The 17704-nt window shown below is 35.2% G+C and overlaps 1 protein-coding gene across 2 annotated transcripts in view; it reads left to right on the top strand.

Moving 5' to 3' along the window:
- The window catches only part of LOC146457775 (uncharacterized), a 53391-nt gene extending 36963 nt beyond the window's left edge, over positions 1-16428 (top strand). For both annotated transcript variants that reach the window (XM_085091583.1, XM_085091582.1), the window contains exons 11-14: positions 11471-11590; positions 11865-11939; positions 13258-13509; positions 13794-16428. In XM_085091583.1, coding sequence (XP_084947709.1) covers positions 11471-11590; positions 11865-11939; positions 13258-13509; positions 13794-14122 — 776 coding nt within the window. In that variant the 3' untranslated portion in view covers positions 14123-16428. The remainder of the gene's footprint in view (positions 1-11470; positions 11591-11864; positions 11940-13257; positions 13510-13793) is intronic.
- The last annotated feature ends 1276 nt before the right edge of the window (positions 16429-17704 follow it).

Here is a 17704-nt window from a genome sequence, read left to right as displayed (position 1 = left end):
AAAGAACAAATCCAACAAATAATTTTCAAATCGCTGCTGATGGAAATAACTTTTTCAATCTATACTCCGTTGTTTTTCAAAGCAATCAACAAGTTGCAAATGCACAAATTTTGATAAATGGGAAAAAACAAGGTGAAACAACCAACACTGACACATACCACAGAATCGGGAACATAATAAGTGGAAGCAATACATTCGCTTTGCCTAAATCAAGAAAATTTGTCAGTATTGATTCTATGTCAATATTGGATAATATTGGAGCAGGAACTGCTGTTAATGGAACTTTTGAATTGAAAGTATTATACTCTGATTATTTTGAAAGATATCATGCTGACGATAAAAGTTGGTTGTCAAATATTGAAACTTCAAGTGTTGTTAACGGCAACATAAAAAATGGAGTTTTTGAAAATGTTCATGGTTACCAATTTGGAACATTAGGCCCGGTTAAAATAAAAAATATTGTAATTAATACAAAAAATCATTACCAATTTTCTTTTGTCGCCATTGCTAACAGTAAAACTTTATTTTCCCATTTAATACAATTTAATATGAGAATTGGGAGAAATTTTATAACAACAAATACAACAATCAAACCCATGATAATTCAAATGGGGATTTTTAAAAGAAGACCAGGGTTTACTTCTCCAACTATAAACAGAGAAGTCACAGGAACTTTTGAAATTTATTTATCAACACTATTAATATAATGCCATACATTGAAGATGAAAATGGAAACCATATTCTTGATGAAAATGGAGACAAAATAGAATACACAGTAACTTATGACAACTTAGAAGATGGATTCAAATATAGAGAACCAATACATCTGAATGATGATGGTCATTTGGATACAGAAAACAGACATTTGGTGATCAAAGATGGAGTTAATTCAAATCATGCAATTTCACTCCAACAATTAATTAACAACAATGAAGACATCATCAAACCATATATTGAAACACAAATACAACAAGCTCTGGCTCAGTTTAAAGCTCAACAAGCTCAGGAAGCTGTAACGTTTCTCAACAATCAAGTTGCAATGAGAATAGGAAGAAAAAGTGGTACAATACCAAAAACAAATTTCAAATGGATAAAATTATTGAGTAAAGATGACATTAAAGGAATCAATACATTGCAAGAGATTATTGTGACAAACACATATATCAGGAGAAATGACAGATATCATCATTCCAAATCCGATTTGGTGTCATCATCATTTGATCAATTGGAATTCTTCTTTGATGTGTCATTTGAAAACTATTATTGCTACTTCAAAAATCATCCATCTGATTGGACAATGAAGTATTTTGTTGAATATATTAGGATACAATTACCTGACAATAATGATAAATAAAAATATTGTAATCAAATTGTATAATGAAAGAATTGTCAGAATTGCAAGAACACATTCGAACATCGATGATAGATTTTCACCGGAAATTGAGTCTTCCAATATTACCCAGACAGGAATGCATGATAAAAAGTATCGTAATATTCACATATTTGTATGAAAAACATTACAACACAGGTTTACCTGATGAAGTTTACAAAGAGTTAATTCATGATGGAATCGGATTAATTGGGCCTGGAGATGGATGGTTAACAGCTATTCTCCATCGATTATTTGGTTGGCAACCATATATCAGATCACATGGAATATTACATGATGCTTATGGCCAATTTTACAACAGATATCATCATGACAAAGGATACATGTACACCATTAATGAGAAAAAAACATATCCTTGGATGAAAAAATGCATGTTTTTGGGTCAAATAACTGGTCTCTATTATTGCATCAAAAATAAGATAACCATATAATATATGCAAAAGAAGAAATTAATAATTGATTTCAATCATATTTCAAATCAATTATCAACAGAAGAAATTGATGAATTGAAAGCTTATTACATGACATATCACAAAAAGATGTGGATGTACAAAAGTGCATACAAAAGATTCAAAAAATGGGAATTCGCTGGTAATATTTCATCCATTGTATTTGCAACTGGTGGTATTGCATCATCGGTTGCAACCAGTGGAGCTTCATTATTGGCAATATCATCGGTGTCTGTCATAATTCAATCTTATATGAAGCATAAAAAAGTTGAAATCAAACTTTATCAATGCCAATATGCTTTCCAAACTTATGGTCATTTATTAAATGAAATAAAAGAAATAATGAGAAATGGACATTTTGATAGAGATGATTTAACAAACAAGCTTACTCAAAATGATGATTTCATTTTGGATAATTCGCCGATTGTCGATAAATGGGGTAACAAATACGATAAAAAATATCAGATATTCACTTATGTTTGATTAATAATACGTATTATTTCAGGGCCAATAATGTCCATAATTTTATCCCAATAAACATTGTATAATTTCATTGTTTTTTTGGATTTTGTCAACTCAATTTGGGAAGAATCAATTTTCATCAATTGCAATATTCTGTGCAAAAGATATTTCAAACTGATTATTCTCTTTCTTTTACCATTGATTTGTGGCAGTATTTTGTTTATTTCAACGAATATTTTATGAATTTTGAAATTGGTTGAACAACTGATTTCAATTTTGTTTTTCAAAATAATTTTATCTAATGTATGCGACAAATGGTATTTTCTATTATACACTGTTTTCTTGTATATTTTGAACAAATTGGCATGAAAATTGATATATTCTGTTTTGTATTCTTCACCAACAACCTGTCCACAAGCAACACACGTTAATTGACATTCCATGTTTTTCAAATTCTGTGATCCACAACAATCAGGCATTGATGGTTGTTTCTCAACTTTGGATTCATCATGATATCCACAAAATTCACATTCATCTTTGCAATGCAGGAATTGGCACAGAGATGATTCCACCTGCTTGGAAACATCTTTTGGTTTTTTCAATATTTTGGATTTCATTTTTGTATAAATATAGTATATAATATAATTACACAAAAATGTTTTCAAAAATATCTCATCACAAAAGATGAGTCAAAGTCTCGAAATCAAATATTTATCAAAAAACAAATAAAAACCAAGTTTTGTCACAAGTTTTTGTTGCAATGTTTTGATCACAAGTTGATACTATCATTGGATAGCATAATGACCATAGGCCAATGAGTGTATTCCATCAGGATACAAATATCGTTTATCATCAAAACATGACAACGATGTCTTGTTGATGGTGTAACTACCAAGTTCATGATTGTTGCTGCGGATTGTTTTCATTTGGTGAAATAATTGTTTCTCATTGAACAACACATCTTTGTAATCAAAATGTTGAATATCATTTTTGATGACATTCTTTTTGATTCCTTTGGCTGTTTTTCCACCATTGTTGTTATCTTTGATATATGAATACATTTTGGATCTCAATCCCACAAATTCAGTAATGGGTACACCAGCGGCTTCATCTTTGAATTTTCCAATAACTTTTTTATTTGTGGAGTCATAAAATTGATGATTTGATGGATAATCCGAGTTATCAAACATTTCTTTTTTATTCCAAAAATCGGCATACACATCTTCGGCTTCAATTTCATATGTCAAACTGTCTGTATCCGTAAACAGTAACTTAGCTTTGTTACCATATTTGTTTTTAACGAAATTGTAATGGAAATCGTACATCAATGTTTTGCTCAAATCAAGGATACACATACCAACATAGGCTGGTCTGTTGAGTGTCAACGATTCCTTTATTTTGTGGACTGCAACCAAGTTTTCATTAAAGATTTTGCTATTGATGAATGTTGGTTTGGAAGTCATTTTCAATAATTGTTTCTCATTAGTCACCAATTTGATGTCTTCTCGTTTTCTGATATTCTCCATTGTTTTACCGAAGACACTATTGTTCATCAGTTTGAAAAAATCTTTCTCAAAAGCATTCTTTGCATTAGTTCTTTGTCGTGTATTGAAATCAATATATGCCTTCAACCAAGGACTTTGATTAAAGGATAATACACGGTGTATTTTAGTCAATTTCAAACCCAATTCACGATACAATTGCAGATTACGATAATGTAATACATATTTTGATTTGTTTGCCAATGTTGGAATCAGTTTTTTGACTTGTCCACTTGTTATTCCAAATTTTTCTGCAATTCTTTGGCAATAATCTGACAGCATATTTGGTGCCACTTTGATTTGTTCAGCGCCACATGGATAATCATTATGCAGGTCATGTAATTCATGAGGATATTCCAAATCAACTTCCAATAAATATCCAGTCTTATTATCTTTGGGAATCGTTTTCCAATTAATGTTTTTTATTTGCTGTTTATTCAACCATTTGAAATTCCCAGTTGGAAGATGTTGTGACATAGCCCAACCATAGAGATTGTTGGCATCCAAATACATGATATGTTTACTGGGTTCATTTGGATTCCAATTTTGCATGTATTTGTTGTTAGCTTTGCCGTATCTATTGGCTATGTAACTGATTCCTCCACGCATGCCCTTTTCAACAAATTGATACGTATCAATTTCCGTGATTAATTCAAGTTTGACTTCAGTCATTTTCAACATTGCATCCCAACTCAATCCTGGAGATGTGAAATAATGACAAGGATCCAATCTATAGTATTCCAAACATGTTTTCCTGAAATTTTCAAAAACATCAGCCAGCAATAATACATCAGATTTGAGATATAAATCATGGTATTCGCCCATGGTTTTCAATTGAAATGTATTCCAAACATTTTGTGCATGACTGTATTCTTCATTGGAAATATGTTGGTTATTCATTTGACTGTAAAATTCATCTTTGGTTGGTAATTGAGTATCATTGAATTTATCAAAATTACTCATAAAGTCATACGGATAAACTCCTTTTTGTTTCATTAATTGTAATTTACGACCTTTGAAAACTTCACTGGTATATTTGAAGGCATCTTCTGGTAGATTCTTTACAAGATTTGCCAATGATTGATTCATAAACTGAAGACTGTCGATAAATACCAAATTATAACCCAACATGAATGCCATGTATTGTTCCATGTTATTTGGGATTACATTAATTTTGTGTTGTCTGGTTTCACCTTTTCTATCCACATAAGTATTGGTCTCAATAATTTTACCAATTTCTTGCATTATAAAATGACTATCATATCCTTTCAAATTATGAAATATTACAGGGATTTTGTTAGTTATTGTAAAATCTCTGTTACATTGATTATGGGCTGAGCCACGGAATTTTCCAGTAATATGACAATGGTCTCTGACACGTCTATCATTTTTTGTGAATTGTTTACCACAAATATGACAAGATGTTGATTTTTGGAATTTGTCTTCATCTTCTGGAGACATAACTAATGGTTTATTGAATTTGTATTTGATTGTATTGCGGCAATATTTGACTTCATCAAGCATTGCTTGCATGAATTTGTAAACAGCTTTTTCTCCACGATAATATTTTATTGGTTTGGAATATTTGTCATCATAGCAGCATACAACTTTGTAACCATAACCGCAATCAGTGTGTTTTTGATAAGCTTCAGTAAAAGATTGTTGGTTAGATTGATTACAACCATGAATTGGTTCAGTGATTGCTTCAAAATCAGCATAAATCACGAATGGCGCTTGCATTTGTTTATTAAAATTTTTGAATTCTATTTTGGAACCAACTTCGGGCATTTTGATTGATTGTACACCATTGATTTCAATACATACTTCCTGATGCTTGGTTAAAACTCGTTCTGATGAAAAACATTGCAAACAATGCATACAAAAATGTTTTTTATTTTTATTTTTTGTTTTTCCATACATAAATCTATTAAAATTTTTAATATAGACATAATGTTTATTTTCATCTTCTGAGATCAGTAGCAAATTCAAAACATCATCAAACTTTTCTTTTGAAACATAAATTGGATAAGTTTGTTTGTTTTCATAACCAAAAACATTGATGTTGATATTGTTTTGGGTTTCAATTTTGTTGTATTGTTTGACTGAAACAGGGAATTCAATGTTATCATAATTCAATTGTTTGACAAATGCTTTGTCAGTTTGTTTGATTCGTTGTGGATTATTTTCTCGTGGATTCAAATGTCTAACGTGACACCATCGAAAGCATTTATTGTCTTTATTCTTGAGATTAATCAATCCACTTTTGTTATGTTGTAGTTCAGTTGGAAGTTTAATGTAAGAACTTCCAGTAAGAGGCTGATATTTGATAATATTAATGTAATGTCCATTGATTGATTTAATTATCCAAGCTGAACCTTCACTAATCCATTTGTGAATATCATTCACAATTTGTTCAACATTAACATCCAAAGATTCTTGAAAATCATTGGCATTAGTTATTGTTTTTGGTTTACTATTAAAATATCCAATTCTGGAGACAGTTTGGTTTCCTTTTTGTTGTTCAAAATAAATTGTCAAAGTTTCAATAAATTTAATTCCTTTCATTTGAGTTAATAATTGTTTCATAAAATGAGCAATAGCTAATCTGGTTGAACTCATTTGAATCAAAGGATCTGTTTCATTTTTAATTCCAACTTCATAAGATTTGTTATATCCCTTGAATGCTCTTGCAACTTCTGTGATTTGAGTTCTTTGTCTAGGAATCGGAGCCATTTTCTTCATTCTTGGCTTCGGGACTGGTGTATCAGCAAATTGTTTTGGAGGAGGAATAATGTTGTTTCTTGGTTGAACAATTGGTCGATCTCTGAATTGCATTGGCGGCTTGATGATTGTATTCTCGTAATCTTTTACCATTTGTTTGACTGATTTTCGTGGAAAGGGTATTGGTTTCACTTTCTTGGTTCTCGGCATTGGAACCGGTTTTTGTTTTTCCAATAATAATGCTATTAATTGATCTTTCGTTAATTTTGATAAATTAGATTCGTTCATTATAATATTATACGACAGATTATTTTCAAAAGGTGCGTTTGGGGTTTTGCTTAATGTCTGGCCACCCAATTGACCAGTCATTCCAGGATTAGCAGTTTGTGGACCACCTGGACGGATCCATTTTCGTGTTATTTTATTGTGGGACATGCCCTGAATACTCAATGTATTGAATACTCAGGAAATGTTTACACAATATTTACCAAAAATTTATATTCGGAAAATGCTCTTGTAATTGTTTTTTGTATGGGAATCGATTGCTTTTAATATTTTTCATCATTGCATTGTATTTTTTGTCAATTAACTGTTTCTCATCTTCAGTAAACTCGTCTTCTGATTCCTCCAATTCAATGTCCATTTTGATTGATTTAATTGGTTTATCAGTTGTGATTTCAATCATTGTTTTGTATTTCTTAGCTTCATAAGCGTGTTTAGCATTTTCTGAACGAGTCATTAATTCAAGATTTTTAATGCAATTGTTTTGTCGATTTGAGTCTATGTGATTTATTTCCATTCCTGAAGGAATATCACCTTTGATGCATTCGTAGACAAATCGATGAACATAATAGTGTTTTTTAGGTAACCCAATTTGGCTCAATGTAATTCGCATGTAACCAGTTGATTGTAAATTTCCAATTGAAACTCTCTTAGTTTTTTTGTTGTATATTTGGCCATATTTGTTGGCTCCAAAGTTTGTATAAATTTGATGCCAATGAAAAACTTCACATTTCATTGGAACATTTTGTGTTGATTTATGTTTTTTACCTTTTCGTCGTATTGCATCATATTGCATGTTTTGCTGTGGAGTCACAAGCTCCAAATTTTTAATTGAGTTGTCTTGTTTATCATTATTGATATGGTGTATTTGATATCCACCTGGTATTATTCGTTGGTTAATAGCTTCCCAGATGAAGCGATGAGATTCGTATGTTTTAATTTGAGAATCATTTGAATATACAGTTGTCTGCAAATATCCATTATAATGTAATCTTCCTTTTCTTGGAATCAATCTCTTGCAATTAATAATGTAACCATCAGTTGAAGATCCAAAATTATGGTAAATTGGATGAATAAAATATGTTTTTCCTTCATGAAAAATAGTATTTGTTGCTGGAATTTGCGTTGATGAATTTTCACTGGCAGAAGAATCCACATATGTGATTTTTGATTTTTGATTTTTTTTCTCACCTTCTTTCATTCTAATATTGTATACTCACCAAAGCTTTATATCGGTTTTGGTTTTCAAATTCATGACCAAATTACCCTCCAAAAAGACATCAACCATTGTTGAATTCAAAATATAGCCAAACAACCCTTGTATTCATTGATGATTAATCCCTGTACAATGGAAAATCTTTGTCATCCAAATCGTTACACATTCTATAAAACATCTTATTAATTAACCTGTTTTCTGTGCGTGTAAACTCACAATCATTGTCTTCCATTGGTGGAAATTCCATTAATCTATTGACTGTTTGCAATTCATTTTCTGTATAAGATGTGTTAAAATACTCTTTTCTGGCTTTGTGCATGTGTTTAATATTTTCAGAGGCTGTAACCAATTGCAAATTTTCAATAGAATTGTCTTGGCGGTCACAATTTAAATGATTTATTTGCAATCCAGGTGGAATTATTGATTGATTAACAGCCTCATAAATGAATCTGTGGGCTGGACATGTATTGTATTGTCCCGGAGAAATTATATAATAGCCATTCTCAGACAAATATCCTTTTCTAGGTTCTAATCTTTTACGATTGATTATATAACCATCAACTGAGGCTCCGTAATTTTCAAATCTTGGATGAATGAAATATGTTTTATCATTGTGATCAAATTGGTTGTTACTCATTTTTCAAATATAAATTAGATTACATAAAATTGAATAACCGGTTTAAACCAGTTTTGAAAAAAGCAAGGAAAATTTAGGTTTTAGGTCAAAAGCTAAATTTAGCGTCTCCGTTGCAGGAGTTTTAGGTTTTTAGGTTTTTGACGTCTCCGTTGCAGGAGTTCATTGTTAAATTCAAAGGCTGTGTTAGTTAATTTATGCAAGAATTGGGGTGAGATAATGTGTGGTTTATGGGGGTTAGAAGGATTTGTATGGGATTTTTTATCATTTTTTGAAACGTGGGTTGATACCCTCATATATCTAACTACTTGCTCCCCAGCTCCTTCTGCAAAATGGCCTAAATAAAAGGTGGCAATTGGACATCCATTCACAGGGGTAATTGTCTGGGTAGCCAAAGTACCGAGTGTGGAGTAGATTACAAGCTGTACGTTAAATAGATTAGCTATGGCTTGCAGGGTTATATGGTCGCCATAAGTTCCATTACGTGCCATTTATTGTAGATACTGCGTCCATGGTACCCCAGAGAAAAATTCTAATGGAGTACCATCTGCAGAGTTTGGATTTGATTCTAGAAACAACACTATCTCCTTTCTTAATGTTTCTGCTGACCGGAATATGCCCATTTTCATAAGTTCATGGAATACTGCAGAAAACTGACAGTTGCCGTCTTTGGGTGGGTCAAAGCTAATTAAGAAATGAATCTTAGGCTGCATGTCGGTGAATTTCTTTCTTTCATTTGAGAAAGGAATAAAGTATTTTTTTCTGTGTTTCTTCTTGCTGCTTTGGCGGGCAAGTTTTTTCTTTTCATGTTCTTTATTCATTGTCGTGCTTGTTATATCACTGACGGAAATCCATTTTCTTAAGGTATTTGAAGACTTGGACGGATATGTAAATTTTACTTTGTACTTGCAAGTGCGCAAATTCCTTTTAAGTACTCTACCTGGTAAGACACATCTCTTACTACATAACTTTTTCGCCGTCGGGTAACGAATAAGAACCTTTTCTCCAATGTCATAAACTGATGGAGGATTGTTCTTCAGTCCTTTTTTAATCATCCGACTCTCGCATCTCTTACTGACCAATGCGGCGGCCTTGCGAATTCTCGTTATTTGTAGTTCATGGGACTTGTAATCTTTAGGAACCGACGACGTCAATCGTTCGTACTCTTCTTCGTCAACTTTCCATTCTTGTGCTGTAGAAGCCCCTGATATATAATTTTTTCTGAAGGGTTTCCGTCCGTAATACACTTCAAAGGGGGACTTCCAAGATAACTCCTCCTTTGGTTCACAATTCAAAGTTCTTGCATAATCCGGTAAGCATTTTACCCAGTTAACCCCAGTCTTGCTCAGAGACAATAAGTCATACATCACCTTCTTCTTAAACGATCTGTGGGACCGTTCGATTTTTCCCTGTGATTGTGGGTGGTATGGACGCCCTTTAATTATTTTAATACCGCGACTAATTTACCATAATAAACAATTCATGTGTAACCGCATGTTACAACGGTAAAATATACCGCGGCTTTATTCAGCGTGGGAAATGACTTTTAAAATGGTCAATCATCGCGTACTTCTTTTTTGATGCAATTTGAATCAGCAGAAATCAAATATCTGCAGAAAAATAATCAAAGTCAACCTCCGGGTAAAATGCAGCATCGCAGATGCTGTGTTCCTCCCCTCCCAACATACTGTAAAGACCGACTGAAAATACTGTTACATTTTGCGTCATTACATTTTGCGTTACTTTCTGGTATTACATTTTGCCTCAAAAGTTATTACATTTTGCGTTAACAAAGTTATTACATTTTGGGTCAAAAGTTATTACATTTTGCGTTACTATTACATTTTGTGTCAGTTATTACATTTTGTGGCGTAACAGTCGTCTCCTGTATCCGCCTGCGTTTCGAAATCTCTGGAACACCACCGCGTCCAGCAAGATGTAATAAAAGAGTGCAGTGTTGTTCTTTGTCAGATAGCAGTGTTGTGGGACGGCTGAATATCCATCTTTACTGCCATTTCTCGTGTAGGAACAGAACTTTCCATTGAATCCTCGTCGCCAGTTTTTGCGTCTCAATAACTAGAAACATATTCGTTAAGCCAGCAGGCCAGCAGGCTGTTTATTTGTGGTCTTATTTTTTCTTTATGTGACAAAACATGTTATTAAACATCTGATTTCTATCTCCTCGTTCTTGAACTAAAAGTCTTTAAGTGGAACGGAAAGCAGCAATATTTGTAACAAAGAAATGTATTTCACAAACTTGATAATGTTTGACTCATCGGAAACAGGCCGGGATCTTCAACTAATTGTGGATAATGAGCAAAAACAGATAAATAAATGAATAAATAAATAAATAAATAAATAAATACACGACCGGTAGCATTTGCTTCTCCATGAGAATCACTAGCTTTAGCTTTACGTAATGGTAATTCATTCCATTTACGCATGCAACATTTTGTCAACTTTTGGGGTATATTAAGGTCTGTTGACCGTTATTGTTAGCTTGAAACAAATATAAAGGAAAAGAAACAAATATAACAGAAAAGGTCGCGCTAATTTTTTCGCATTTTGCACTCCAAAGTAGACAGTAGTGGGAAGCTTGAAAGCTCTTTCTAGCCACCTCAAGTTTCTTGCTTTTCCGACTTCAGTGCTGATATACCAATATAATAATGGCCGTAGCTGTTATTCACAACACAACGGATCAACTGATTTTGTCGGACAGTTTACTGTTGTTGTATTTGTTCCATTTCTGACACATTTTTCTTTCTCTTTAAACAGAAGTGGTAGTGAGCGCGCCTTCGGACAATGCTCCTAAAATCCTCATAGCTGTGTTTTGCAGTTTACTTGGAATTGCTATTTGCACCCTTCTGGTTGTTTACAGAGTATATTTTCAACAACGTAAGTTTCTCAGTTTAAGCTTGTTATGTCGTAATGTTATTTTAAACTGACTCGAATTGCTGTTGTACAATTTCGTGTCTCCGTTTCCGCCATAGCCATTATTATTTGCCTGTAGACTGTTTGTGTAATTCAATTAAGCATTTCAACATGCATTGACTTACCGGTTCCGTCCTCCCCATTATTGCGAGCCTTTGGAAGTGTACTTATTTAAGGGAATGCTTTCCTTATTCTTTTGAAATCTTAGTATTGAGCTTTACTGTTGTTTCTCTTGCAGTTAGTATTAAGCTTCCCGATCCTTCTGCAGTACAAAGATCCAATCCTGGTCAGCCCTTAATTAACGGTGATTCTGGTAAGCTTGTCAAGTGCATTGAACTAGTTTTTCAAAAGGGAAGAATGTCCAGATTTTAGGGATTTTTGGAAGGCACGAGGAAAAAACTTGGAAAAGGTGGCCCTCAAGAATCCATTTCCAACCTGTAATCTCTAAACTGCCAATAATGAGTCTTGAATTTTTTAGGCTTGGTGTGTGTGTTATGGCTGTTCATCTGGGATTCTAAGCGGTTTTTATTCCATTAAAATAAAATTAAAAAACTGTCCTTGTTACACCTTCAGCGTTTCTTGATAAGTTGTGGAATTTTTTCCGTTTAGTTCAACCGGCACAGCCTGATTTATTCTATCGTGATCTGGTACGTTTGGTAAGTTAATGGAAACGACAGGTATTTCACCCTTCAGAAATAAAGAAAAATTGGCAATCGGATGGTTATTGTGAAAGAAATTTGATGTCGTATTTTAAGCCTGGTGAATAAATAAAAATTCATTTATCGGATTGTTATTGTTGCTTGATAAACTGGACAGTAGCTTATCTATTAAAGATGAAAGTTGACGGAGTTCCAATTCAAGCTCTTACACCGGCGACTGCACACAGATTCTCTTCTGACAAAAATTATCTAAAGGAAAGCAGCAATTGCTTTTTTTGCGGAGTCGAACTGGAGACTCTTATCTCTCTTTGGATGGCAACCAAACGCAGCTTTACTTATAAGAGGTTGTGGCTTGGTTGAAAGAGTTTTAAGTTGTTCTCGAGTGTTATAACTTCACTGGATCTGAGGCCGGATACCTCGAACGTTAATTAAGCTTCAAATTAATAAGTCTCTTACAAGCAAAGATCTTTGTATGGTGTTGCAAAGTGAAGGAAAAAAGGACGATTTGGCACAGTTTGAAAACCAATTCTAGAAGCAAATTTTGAAATAGAGATAGATAGCAGTCCCCCAGAACAAGTTAAGATTGAAAGAAAAAAAAACATGAACCTCTTTAATCCCTCTTTCTTTGGGCTTTTATTTCTCTTTACTTTCTTTCTTTTTCTCAGGATGAGTGAGTGAGTGAAAGAGTGCGTGCGTGCATGCGTGAGTGAGTGAGTAGCAGACCAATAGGCATAGTGAACAGCAGAACCACTTAAAACCTCCACAACTAAGTCAACAGACTCACAAAAGTTACTCAATCACCTCAAAAACGTAGCCAACTCAACAAATTCAACGGATTCCATTATTTTGGCCAACCCAACGATCATGACAAAAAGCTATCAATGGTTGTGTTGGCTTAGCTCAATCGGAAAGCTAGAAATACAGTACAGTTGCTTCTTGTAGGTTTGAATTGCGTGTTCATTTATGTTTCAGGCAAAAAGCGAGTTTTTATCCTGCACACAAGATGTTGCGACAAGTGTAATCATGTAGTGCACTGCCTGGGTACTGTCTTAAGTTCAACAGACTTAATTGAACCAAGTATAGACATGTGGAACACCCTGGATATCTCACCTAACGTACCGCGCTGGTACGAGGACCAAGTCAAGAAATCTGATTGCGTCATAGTCCTTGGCTCCAACAAAATGTCTCGTCGGTGTCAGATTTCTCTGGAGGAGGGAGATGATCGTAAGTATTTGTCAAACCTGTATCAATTTTTTTTAAATTTTTAACTTGTCCTTAAGTTTATACCATGTACAAAGCAATCTTTGAGTAACATATGTTGTGATGTTTTTCTTTATCCGTCCACCCATACGTCCCACAGTCTATAACTTCATTTTTAGAAGACCACGGCTTTGCTATCTTCTAAGAAAATAGATTTTCATTATTGACGGGAGCATGCCTGTGTGCGTCTGCGCGCCCAGTACCGTCAATATAATTGCTTACAAGTTGTGTTGTTATCACACTCGTAGCCTTGCAAATAAAGTGCCAGTTGAACTTTGTACGTGGAAACATCGCCCAGAATCCCGACACTCGCCGATTTATACCTGCCTTTTTTACGTGCAACGGCAGCAAGAAAGATATTCCAGACTTTCTGTCTGACCGCTGGAGTCACAAGCTACCCAAGGAAGTGGACCGTGTTATCTTTCGTGTGCTTAATGTGGAGAAGATTCAACCGTACCGATTCCAGCCCATTGTGGTGATGGGAGGAAATGGTCATCCTTTTGATGAGAGGAAAAAAGAGCTGGAAAGGGCAGTACACGAAGCTGAAATTTACCACAGGAATCATTTACAGGTTTAATGACCGAGTATCATCTGCAGGGAAAAGGAGGTCGGAGACAGCGCCCAAGAAGTCCCGTTTCCTTTCTATATTTCCTGTCCTGCTTCCATCTACCATATATTTGTCACTATTTCGGTGTATTTTTGACACTGCTGTAGATAAGAAATTTTGGTTTGAAACGGTTGGAAAGTCTCACTTCTTTTTAGTGCGGAGTTCGAAGAACGGAACGGTTTGGTATGGCCAGTAAGAAAGTAGGGCCTTTAAGTAAGGCCTGGATAACTTAGCTTAGGTCTTGGGTTTTCAGTAGGGCCTGTACTGTTTGAGTACGGGCCGGTGAGTAACATGTATTTATTTTTTGCAGTCCGCAAGCGGGCAGAATTCTGTAAATCTGGCAGTTCTGGTAGTTCTGGCAGCGGACGGAATTTTTCAATCTTGCCCGCCAACCCGAGCGGATTTGTTTAGGCAACAAAACCCGCTGCAGAGTCATGAGCTGCGTCAGAAATGGCAAGTGTTTTCGAGTAGCTATGATTTGTCCGCATCAGATCTGTCCGAGCGTGTTTGAAAGTGGATGACTGAATAACTGATACTGTATCTAATCGTCGCATGTTGTAGATTTTAATCTCTAAAGATTTCAAGGATATTTACAGGGAAAAATTGTTGAAAAAATTTGGAAAAATATGTTGGAAAAATTATTCTCAAACTCATTAATAATTCATCAAGCCAAAACAAAGCAAATCACTATCGTGAAGGAGGTTTGGAAATATGATCTTAATTATCATAAAATTTTGTGAACTTTTGCTTCGAATTTACTTAAGAATTATCAATAGTTTGAGAAGCTATATCAAACACTCGAGAGAGTGTTTCCTCCTATTTCCAAACACCTCAAAGTTGGTTAAAAAAAACTCGGCTTCGCCTCGTTTTTCCAACCCACTTCTCGGTGTTTGGAAATCGGAGGAAACACTCTTCCTCGTATTTGATATATTACTTGAAAGATGCGTTCAATGCGTTTACGACGAAATTTGATCACAATCGTGATCTCGTTACTTCCTCACTGAAATACTTTCAAGTTAGTTTGAGATTACATGCTACGGTGAAAGTAAGGTCGAAGCAGTACTGTGCTTTGCGAAATAAAAATCTGTACTTTGTATATTGCGTAAATAAAGAGTGACAAGCCAAACTCTCGCTCGTGAGAATTGAACAAGCTAACGAACATACCCTACCCTACCCGGCTGAAATAGAAAATGGCGTTTTCAAAAAGGGCGAGAGAATGGAAACGAGAGATTTTCATTTTTCGTAACATTAACACGGTAAGTTCGGTACTTAGCTAAGCTAAGCCTCGACTAATTTAAGCCGCTGCTTATTTTGCTTAGTGTAAACGGCCCCATTACCTTTACAGACAGCTCGGAAAGTGCCTTCTCAGTGTCCTGTGGACCCAGTTTTTTCAGTTTCAAACCCGAACGGATCCGCTCGTTGTTTAGCCTCCTACGCAGTCGTTTTTAGGGGACTCGTAAGGTAATACGAGTCCCCTAAAAACGACTGCTTGGGAGGCGACTCGTTGTTAGGACTGAATGGGCTTGTGGTTTGTACTTGTCCGGGATTTCAAGCGGACTTTAGGGTTTCAAGGCCTATTCTAAAAAGAGCAGTGTTCTGATGGTCAGTAATTATGAAAAAAAAAGTCAGAGGGCTTCCTTGTATTATTCCTTCCCTTTTCTTATGAATGAAAAAAAAAATTTGAGCCTAGACCTTCTCCAAAAAGGGCACGCATCTTTTGGATTGTCATTCGAAGTAAGCAATACGAAGTATCGTTATTTTTAGTGTTCGGCCTTGTTTTCTCCTGTTAGGAATCATACCATTTTAAGAGATCTGTTTGGGGAAAGTGACTCTTGCCGGGGAGGAGGCTACAAGGGATATTTAGATATTTAGATCCCATTGAAGTTTTTGCTTTAGTTTACTCAGTAGTATATCTTGTATAAAAGTAAAGCAGATTATGCTATCTAGTAAGGCTGAAGACTGAATCAAGGTTATTTGGTAGTGTGAAACGTGAAACTAAAAACTGAAAAATGTTATCTTACGTATTAGTCACTTAGTATTTGTGTAATATTAAAAACAAAACTATCAAAGAATTCGGGATCTTGTTTATTTCATTTTTCCTTTCTTTGCCAAATTTTACAAACATAGTTAGGTCTAGATAATGTTAAAAACTGGACTGTTGTTATAAGGTTTCCATGAAACAGACAGCAAGGAATATTCATACTAAGTGAATCACATAGGATCACTGTAATGATCTCTTACGATATTAAAGTAACAAAGTACGCAAGCGTGTAAAAGCAGCATATGACTTACTATGTGAAAATATGGTTCGCCGGCGAGGATTCCAGCTTCGGTTTCCTGTGTTTGTAATCAATACCTCAGAGTGTCAAACGAAAGAGCTGATAACCACCACAACACAGGCGACCCAAAGTAGAAGTAGGCGAAATAACAGCCTGTTCTTACATCGCTAACTCAACAAAGACTGAGGATCGATTTCCAGCATTTTTACGGCCTAGGGTTATCAGTTCAACCTCGCAAAGCTGTTTTACAAACCGGTCGCCCATTACCCCCTTCCCCAAAAATATTCTAAAACGTTTGTCGGTCCTTGGGGCTGTTTCTCGAAAGTCCCGTCTTCCATCTCAGGAACAAGGCAATGTCAGTCCAAAGCGTTAGTAACCATTAAAGCGATTTTGGGCCAAATAAAATCTATATATCACCTTCGTCACTTCTGCAAGAAAACTATCTTATTTTACAAAATCAACGCGTCTCTATCACTGTTCACAGTTGAGAATTCTCGGACCACGGCCGCCCACTCTGGGACCTGGGTCGAGAGCTATTGTGACGTCAAATCAAGTCATTTCTAGGAAGTCGTATTACAAACATACTCGGTGGGGCCACTTTCCTCTCTTGCAGCCAGTAGCTGAATTCCGGAGAAACCAGAGATCGGACGTCGCATATAGAAGGCGTCTTTGGCTGCCGCCTCAGCCCATATGTGATCTCACCCCACCCACCTAGGCCAATGATGGTTGTAATCAGATAGATCATGACACCGGAAACTCCACACCCTACTCTTTTCGAACAGTGCCACAGGTTATTTTTAGGAACAAGTGTTATGAGACTGGGCCTACGGTTTATCGTCCTTATCCGAGAAGGCTAGAAACTCTAACCACTTGCAGATGTCGTTACATTTGCAGATGTCTCCTTCGTTAATTAAAGACCCTGAATGAATTTATGATCATCGGTTCGTCTAAACTATCCCGCGCCGCATTGATCCACTGAACAATCTCTTTGCGGGGAGGAGAACGCATGTTTCCCGCGAAAGTATTCGTCATATTTCTCTTTCATATTTGCTTTAAAAGGCTTCCTGGCTAGAACGATCAGCCGAGCAATCGCCGCAAAATTTGAAGAAGAGATCATTCGTTTGAAGGAAATGTGCTCACATGGACATTATAGTTGAGAGACTGAGATGAAGACCACTGTTTTTGAGTAATTAAAGGAAGATGAGCCACAGTTGATCTCAATGTGCATGTACTCTAACAGTGCTATCACTGAAACAGAATAGGGGCGCTTATT

This window comes from Pavona decussata, unplaced genomic scaffold (genome assembly GCF_977016875.1).
Source record: "Pavona decussata unplaced genomic scaffold, jaPavDecu1.1 SCAFFOLD_237, whole genome shotgun sequence".
In the NCBI taxonomy this organism is placed as follows: Eukaryota; Metazoa; Cnidaria; class Anthozoa; order Scleractinia; family Agariciidae; genus Pavona; species Pavona decussata.
This window is presented reverse-complemented; position numbering and strand designations above follow the sequence as displayed.